The sequence below is a fragment of the Sinocyclocheilus anshuiensis genome, unplaced genomic scaffold, assembly GCF_001515605.1.
Source record: "Sinocyclocheilus anshuiensis isolate Anshui unplaced genomic scaffold, SAMN03320099.WGS_v1.1 scaffold944, whole genome shotgun sequence".
Lineage (NCBI taxonomy): Eukaryota > Metazoa > Chordata > Actinopteri > Cypriniformes > Cyprinidae > Sinocyclocheilus > Sinocyclocheilus anshuiensis.
The window spans coordinates 2,033,240-2,042,219 of record NW_015549559.1 but is presented as its reverse complement, the minus strand read 5'-3'; the positions used below and the strand labels follow the sequence as shown (position 1 = coordinate 2,042,219).

At 39.5% G+C, this 8,980-nt stretch overlaps 2 protein-coding genes across 3 annotated transcripts in view; both read left to right on the top strand.

The window, feature by feature from the left end:
• LOC107657125 (HEAT repeat-containing protein 3-like) overlaps window positions 1–2,257 on the top strand; it is a 17,747-nt gene extending 15,490 nt beyond the window's left edge. Inside the window, exons 14-15 of one of the 2 annotated variants that reach the window (XM_016445143.1) lie at window positions 1,396–1,572; window positions 1,977–2,257. In XM_016445143.1, the coding sequence (XP_016300629.1) occupies window positions 1,396–1,572; window positions 1,977–2,090 (291 nt within the window). In that variant the 3' untranslated portion in view covers window positions 2,091–2,257. The remainder of the gene's footprint in view (window positions 1–1,395; window positions 1,573–1,976) is intronic. The other variant, XM_016445144.1, reaches the window with a different exon arrangement.
• A 1,305-nt stretch (window positions 2,258–3,562) lies between these two features.
• LOC107657124 (non-canonical poly(A) RNA polymerase PAPD5-like) overlaps window positions 3,563–8,980 on the top strand; it is a 36,851-nt gene continuing 31,433 nt past the window's right edge. The window contains exon 1 of the mRNA XM_016445142.1: window positions 3,563–4,677. Coding sequence (XP_016300628.1) covers window positions 4,169–4,677 — 509 coding nt within the window. The 5' untranslated portion in view covers window positions 3,563–4,168. The remainder of the gene's footprint in view (window positions 4,678–8,980) is intronic.

Below are 8,980 nucleotides of genomic sequence, written 5' to 3'. Positions count from 1 at the left end.
ATAGCAAGAAGAATAACAAAGTACTGTAAACAGTAAAACTGTTTGCACTACAAACCACTGTGTTCATAATTAAGATAATGCATTAAAATAATGTGGTAAGACACACCAGTTTGCAATATCAAGCAGCAAAATTAGCTGTTTTGTACTGCTAAAAATAACTGGAAGCGGATGAGACCAGAAACCTCGCACATAAAATTTACAAATGGTCGTGCCCACTCTTACGGGAAAAATAAGGTGGATAACATTCAGAAATTGCTACCCTATTTTACATTATAGAGAAGGGACAAAAATTATTTGATGATCATTTTATAATGTTTGACCTAATTAAACCTTTTAATTGTTTATTTATTTTATAATTCTTTTTTTACTTTTATTATTAGATTATATTCTAATAATATATTAGGGCTGTCATTTTAGTGTGTATATTTAATTAGTTACTTAAAAAAATATATATATATATTTTTTAATATTTTAACGCAATTAATGCACCTGCACCGCCGCAGACCAGTATGTCATCTTACATTTCACATAGTTAACTGTTGACAAACATGATGCAGGGCAACAATTCACTGCATGATGTAGCCTATAAAATGCACTTATATGCCCTTAAAATTTAAGATATTGGGGCATGCCCCGTATGAGTTTTTGTCTCATTTTAATATCATAAGTGATACCACACAAGCAGCGAGAGCAATATCACGAGTGCTATTTTGTCCTGAATAGCAGCACGAGTGCAAATGTGATTTTAAACAACAGTTCAGTAAATAAGAAGTTAATATTGTTATTTTTTTAGATTTAGATTTTAGACATTATTGTCTGCTTTTGCTCAATTTTGCAAATGAAAATATTACCTATAAAGCCACAGCAGAACTATTGTGCGTCTCCAAGCGTCACACACAGCGGTGATTCTTTTCTGAATTAATCCACGTTTTAAACGAATCGTGTGAACCAATGATTCAATGGCCCATTCATAAAGAGAGCCATTTACTTCATTCTGAATGAATCAGGCATTTCAACAAATCGAATGAATGAATGACTCAATGAGTACGTTTACATGGACATCAGTAATCTAATTATTTACCTTATTCTGAATAAGACAATATTATGATTAAGGTGTTTACATGAGTTGCTTTTAGTTTTTTCCTTTCATGTTCCCGTTTTACATGTAATACACACACACTGAAATGCAGTGACAGTCTGATTGTACTAAATTACAAGTGGCTACATTTATATCACATTCTACAGTATTTTTAGACTTAAATGGATTTACAAATTAAGTGTATAGTACAATCTGTCTGTCTTTTATTAGGTTAATAACTGAGCATTGTTTTTGCAGTATATTTGTCATTGCATAGCTTTGGTCAGTTGTTCAGCTAACCTAATCTCTTTTTGCAGTTGATTGGAAATGCATTACTGAATATCGCAATGAAGGACTCAAACTTGGTTGTGTGCGGGGAAGCGCTGGATGCCCTCTTCGATGTGTTTGCGGATGGCGATGAAGCAGAGAAAGCTGGAAAAAATATTAACCTGCTTTCATCTCTCAAAGCCCTTCAGCCAGGGTTTAGGGCTAAGGTTTGTTTAAAGCCAATAAGAAATATCACCACAGATACAAACAATCTCATTTATCACATTCACACACCCGAACAGTAATATTAAATCAGACACTAAAATGCCAAATCTCACTCCTCCAAATGCATGAGCTCAAGGTTCAAGTGCAACATTTTTTGTCTTCTCTGACATTGAGATCTGTTGCATAAGCACCATCTCAGCCTCATAATGACTGTCCAGAGAAAGGGGCTTAGGTGGCTAATCTAAAATGTTCCACTTTAAAACTGTAAAGTACTTCTTCAGCTGCTTTTATCCATTCTCAGTCTGACCGTTCACAGCACAGCCATTGCTAGTTCTCTGTATTCTAGTGTGTTCTTAGGCCTTTAGATGGCAGGCTTTTCACAGTTTGGTGTTTTGTTCCCTCGCAGCTGCGAAAAGAAGGCAGAGGAAAATACAGCCCTTGTCAGCTTTGTGTTCTGGACAACATAAGGATCAACCTGAAGAGATTCCTCAGCTACTTGGAGAACCTGCAGAGAAAATGAGATTTCAAAGATCAGTAGTACAACTTCTCTGTCAACATCTCACCTTGTTTTATTTAGCATTTTCTGTCCATATTCCTCTCTGGGGTTCTTTTGGTTTTATTGTAATGTGAGATTGTTTATGTAAGAAAATTAAGATAAAAAATGTTTGTAAAACCAAACGTATGTAAGTGCTTTAATTAAAGCATAACATATCATAATGGTCTTGTGTTGTTAAGTATTAGGAGGATGAATCAACAATAATAATAATAATAATAAGTTTAATTTATATAGCGCCTTTCCCAAGCTCAAGGACGCTGCACAATGACAAAAGCAAATAAACAATCATGTTATACATAGATGGACAAGACATTTGCCAAGTCCAGAACGTGCGGTTGCAGTTGCATACCACAATAATAATACAGTATCATAATCACAAAAAAACAAACAAAAAAAACATTTATTTATTTAGTCATTTAGCAGACACTTTTATCCAAAGCGACATATATATATATATATATATATACATACACATTTATAAATTCAATATATATATTATTTAATTTCCATTTAGTTTGTTGAAGTACTAAAATAACAAATTAAATAAATCTAAAAACTTAATAAAAGACCTAAACAGACATAATAAATTCAGACATAATTTAACTAAAATTAAAATAAATACAAATAATGCAAATCAAATGACAGTAGTTTATCAGTAATCCTAAAAAATAACACTGCCAAACACACATGCTAAAAAACAACAACTTACTTACACATAGTAAGAAATGGTTATAAAAACTGAAACAGAAGCGAAACAAGTAGTAGGACATTATAACAGGTAATATTGGTTGAACATATAGGCTTTGAGTTTAGACTTAAATACGTGGAGTATGGTTATTGTCCGAAGAGCCAGGGTCAATAGTGTCTGTGTTTTAGATTTATAACATATACTCCATTGGCCATCAGATTTCAGCATGTAAATTAAACTGAAAAGTTAAACAATGTCATCCAGTCTCATAACAGATTCCCCTTTAACCCCCTTAATATTCTGGCTTTTGGGCTTCTGGTAAGACTTGTCCTTGTCCTCAGTGAGATCATCTGTAAAATGACGATAGATCTGTGCCCAGGGGTTATTTTCTAAACTCTGCAATGCTTTCCCTCTCACCCGGTCCATAATAATGCGACAAGAACAAAACCCTTTGATGTGGCATTTTATGGCCCACAGCAACAGTAGATTATCAGATGTTTATGAGTTGTATTAGATCCCTTAGGAACCCATTTATGGAGAAGCAAACGCTGTCTTGTAGATGTTACGTCATCTTAAACTTTTTGATAATTTAATATACTGTATGACATTAGCATGCTTATTAGATTACCCCCCCCCCCCATCAAAAATTTGTCTCTTTAATTAAAATTAATTGTCTTCTATTTTTGTCTCTTTAAGTGGTAAAAAAGAAACACTGGTCAAACCTGTCCCACAGTAATAATACTGTTGTTTTTATTCTATTCGCGGATTCCTGTTCCCAGTAATCTGATTTCTGTCACTCCATTACAAAATAATCAAATTATAAGATAAAACTGAGCCATGAACTAGATATACGACTCATTGGATTAGCGCCACCTTTTACAGGGTACGTCTGAAACATGACAAACGAGAGGTTCATATTACTACAATGTGTCAAACCCACTGTTGTTGTTACGTAACAGAAACTGTAACGTGCTCGCTTGCGTAACACTCGGAATCCGCGCGCCCCCGCTGCTCGCTCGCGCTTGTCCGCGCATGCGCGCTCGCGCTGTGGTCTGTCCGCCATTGAGACACACGAGCTCCGAAACAAGCGCGTGAGAGCCGAGGCAGCGACACAGACGACACTCACGCATCTCCATTCCTCGTGCTCTGAAGTTTGACGGTTACCGTTTTTTAAACAACGTCTTTTTACAGTCCGTTTACACTGGTGGGGTTTTTTTTTGTCCCGAAATACGTTGATGGACCTGCACAGGATATTTTAGTAGCTGTCCAGGGCGAACGTGTGTTCCCGTTGGTTAAGCGAACCGAGCCTGGCTCTGCTCTGAGGGCAAGCGTGCCTACAGCAGCTCAGCGTTTGATGGATCCTAGAATCGCCTGGTTTCAGCCAGAACAGCGCGGACCTGCCAACAACCTGTGGATGCACATCTGGGAAACGACGCAGACTCTGGGAAACCTCTACTTCAACAACAACTGCAACACAGCCAGCGCCAAACTGACGAGTAGTGACGTTAGCAGCAGCGGCGACGGCATCGGTGCGTCGAGCAACGCGGCCGACAGCAGCGGCAAGCCCAAGGATCATCAGGGGATGTCTGTATCCAAACCCGACAGTGAGGTCTCCGAACAACACGACTTTATCCCTCTGGAAGCCAATAACAACAATAAGAGCAGCAGGGGTGTCGGCGGCGGGGGGCAAGTGGCTGGCAGTAGGGTCACAGTAGTGGGAACGGAGTTGCCAAGCAAGAGGAAAAGAGACAACAAGGCGAGCACCTTTGGTTTTAACAGGAGTCTGCTGCTGACAGATGGGGTGGAGGACATTTACACTGGCACACCGTGGAAGAGCAGAAACTACTCGGAAGGCATTGTGGGGTGAGTGCAGAAACGAACTTTATAAGCGTGGGAGTATGATGATAACCTCGGCGCAGGGCTCGGTTTGTTTGCTCGGATTCAGGAGCTGGCCTAACTGTTACGCGTTTGACACTAAACCGAGGGTTGTTCAATCAGTACACGTTCAACATGTCGTGACCTGAATAAGAGGACTATAACATCACGGTGTTGGACCTGCGACCGCCCGTTCACTAAAATAACGTAACTTATAAGGTTTTTCGCAGGTTTACCAGTGGTTTGACATTCGAGCCGTTTCTTCACCATATTTGGCATGTCTAGAAGAGTATCCTTGCAATCCTTCCATTTAAATGACCTGCGCTGGCTTGTCAGCTGCTCCCCTGATGTCTCTAGTGCCCGAATCACAAGTAGCACGAACTCTCTCTTAAAGTCCACCTAAAATCTCACGGTAACGTTCATATTTATAAAAATGTTATTTGACGTTATCTGATGGTCAGATGGCAGGTGGATCAGGAAGGCCAGATGGCAGGTGGTTTCTAATTTTCCTCAGCCTTTGGATCCTCAGCTTGGGTGTTAACATTGGTCAGGTTCAGCATTGTCTCAGCCTGGGTCCCTCTTTTCCAGTGGCTCTGTTTGAAGGTTCGAGGAAGGGCAGCTGTGCTCTGTTAAACAGGACAAAGGAAAGTTTCTACCTCGGATTGGTACTCTTCACTTGGAAGGTGGTACAGCAACCAGGCAGAGTATGTGAGCGGAGCGGAGTGGGGGCGGAGCGCAGAGTGGAGTGGTGATTTTGACTGGAGCGTGGAGCCACTTTAAAAGTGTGGTTTTCATTCGCTCCAAGAGCACTCCACCATCGCTCCATCATGAGTACAATGCATGCCAACGGCCCGTAATATAACTGCACATTTAGCAAGAATTCACATTAAACATATTTAGCTAGCTTGATAGAGAAGGAGTACTCGAATCAGAAAGAATGTGAAGGCTATGTTGACGGCAATGGATATAGCGGGAAGTTATAGGGTAGTTATTAAGGAATTTGTTTGTTCCCTCTAGATACTGAATATTTTCAGGTGAAATCATGATTTAAACAGGTACAACACTTATTCACACGCAATCGCTCTCTCAATAATGCATTCAAACAAATGTAATCTTACAGTGCTACTTCATCTGTATGTATCTGATTTCGAATGAACAGAAATCTGTAAGAAATGCGGTGATCCGTAGGTAAAATAAATGACGAAAACGTAGTTATTTTCATCACAAAAATAACTGCACTGCAAAAAGCAGCAATTATACCTTTTAATGCTGACAAAAATGTTATTAGCTTGTCATGTGGTAGGAAAAAAGTTTGCACACTGGACTGCATATTTAGCAAGAATTCACATATTAAACATAGCCTATTTAGCTAGCTTGATAGAGATCACTTAAATCAGAAAGAATGTGAAGACTAGGATGACGGCAATGGACATGAGCGGGAAGTTCTCAAGGAATTTGTTTGTTCCTTCTAGATAATGAATATTTTCAGGTGAAAGCAATATTTAAACAGGTACTATTCTTATTCACACGCAATCGCTCTCTCAATAATGCATTCAAACAAATGTAATCTTACAGTGCTACTTCATCTGTATGTATCTGATTTCGAATGAACAGAAATCTGTAAGAAATGCGGTGATCCGTAGGTAAAATAAATGACGAAAACGTAGTTATTTTCATCACAAAAATAACTGCACTGCAAAAAGCAGCAATTATACCTTTTAATGCTGACAAAAATGTTATTAGCTTGTCATGTGGTAGGAAAAAAGTTTGCACACTGGTGTTCCAATAAGCCTCTTTGAAACTCTCCTGTTATTTTATTTATTTAATTTTTTCTTTTAATATACGTTATGAATAGAAGAATAGTATGTTATGAAATAATGTGATATTTCAAACATACTGAAATACTTTAGCCGCGGAGCGGTGTTTCTGATATCAGTGAGCGAGGAGTGGAGCGAGAGCGGGAAATGGTTGGTGAACCCGGAGTGGAGTTGGAGCGGAGTGATTATTAAATGGTCGGAGCGCGGAGGGGAAATTGTTGCCGTTCCACTCCGCTCACGTACTCTGCTGCAGAGTGCTGCTCCGTCTTTCATGGAGCCAGAGAGATTCTCCGGCATTCCGCAACAACGCTTAGCTGCCCGCAGATGCGCCTGCCTATAAATCGGCTTAATTTGCAGCACAATCGGCCGATGCCGATTAATTAAAAAATGCCAAAAATCGGCCGATTAATCGGTCGACCTCTAGTGCAGACCTCTACTCTAGTCCTCACCTTACAGACCTCTTACCTGATCCCCCTTCACTGTTTTTCTTGTTTCTCGAATGAATGACTCCCATCAGCTCTGTCTTATAGACGTGGTGCGAAATGTACAGATTAAGCGCAGATTGGCTCATGCTATAACATTGTATTCAGAGAGCATGTCTGAGATGTTTTAAAGATTTAAATCTTGTTCTGGGATCATTTGTTTTGGATTTTAGTCTTTTCCATTTCTGCATGTCTCCAAGATGTGAAATGTGCTTCCTTCCTACAGCACAAAATATTTCCCACCTACATTATAGAAATATTTTGTGGATGTGTTGGAGGCTAATTTCACATAATAATTTTTGCTGTTCTGTTTGGAGGTGTGAGAAAAGGGACATATGGTTTTATGGGTGTGTCTGAGTGTGTGTGGAGAGATTTTTCTGATTCACTGATGTTGAACAAGTTCCTTCCTTGCTCTACCCAAAACAAATGCTCCCCCCTTCCATCTGACACACGATCCCCGTCTCTGAGATGTCATGGTGCTTCCAGCCAATCAGAGTGAGTTGAGATTCTTTCGTCTGCCTGACAGCTGTGCTGCAATGAGAGGAGAGGGAAAATCCTCTCTCCATGCTTAGTTGTGCTGCTGCTGAATTTTTTTTCTTCTCAAAGTTTTTTTTAAGTGTAGGATGAATTCAGTGCACTGGTGTCTTTTTGAAGAGCACTGAATCGATGCAAAGAATATATGTTTGGACACTAAAAATAAACATTTATATACTTTTTTTTTTTTTTTTTACCACAAATGCTCGGTAAATGGTGGGTAAATTTTCAGGAAATTTTAATTCAGGAGTGAACTAATCCTTTAAGCAAGGTTCTTTCTGGCTGCTACTTTTCCCATTATAGCTCTGTTTTCTGCAATTGAGTTCAGCCTATATTCATCGATCACTGTCATTAGGTTAACCAGTTGCCAGGGGACATAAGGAAGGCATTTCAGGTTGGTGGAAGGGGGCTAAATGTAATAGAAAAGCAGCCTTCAGTGGCAGCACATGGGGCTTCCCTGAGGCTCCCAGACGCTACAAGAGAAATGGGTTTTTCAACTTAAATTTTGCTGATTCTGTCACTAGCAGTAGGACTTTGAGATGTGAGTGTGCTCTGAGCCATGTATTAGAGCTATGACTTTCCCAGACACCCTCAAACACATTACAGCACTCGGCAAGAACTCATCCTCGTCACAAGGGCACTTTCCCAGGGTGGACGTGATGAACATGAGAATGTCAGAATGTGTTACAGAGAATGTACATGTACACAGAATGTTTGGAATCTGCATTGACATTTGAAACAAAGAAATGGTTGGCTGTTGGTAAACTAGTGTTGGGCGATATGCTCAATTTTCATATCGTCCTATCGTCAGCCTGTGAGATCGCCAATACACGATATCGTGTTAATTTATGTAATTATTTACTTAGTTTCATTGCGGGAAAGTGAACCAACTCCAGCGTAAGGCTAAAAGCAGCCTAATGTTTTTAATATGACGGAATTTGTATTTAACATGATAACAAATTAATAGAAACATCGTAAGTTACTAATTATAATGCTTACATTTCCTCAGTTATTCAAAAAGCAGCTACACAAAAAGAGCAAAGAACATTACCAAAGAACATCATCACAAGCTTAGTCTAGCGCGTTATGCACTTTAAAAACACTCCCGTTAAAATCAGTGAACACTGATCACATAACACTGTATGATGAATAAATCTCTTATACTTACATCGCACGTAGATCTTCACTTTGTTGTTTATGATGAGAGAATTCACTAGTCAGAATTCAGTCAGCGCTCGCTGAACAACGGAACTCCGCTGTTTCAGCGATGACTCATCTGAACGCCTCTGATTGGCCATTGCATTCATAAGCTCAGCATAATTATGTGTGATTGGTTAAAACCATAGACTGTATAAAAACATGGACGTAGTGTCCGTGACGTAACCCGTAGACTTCCGACGAGCGTTTTGAAGCCTAAAGTAGGCGGAGCCAGCCGTCGCCATCTTGGCAGCGCGTCAC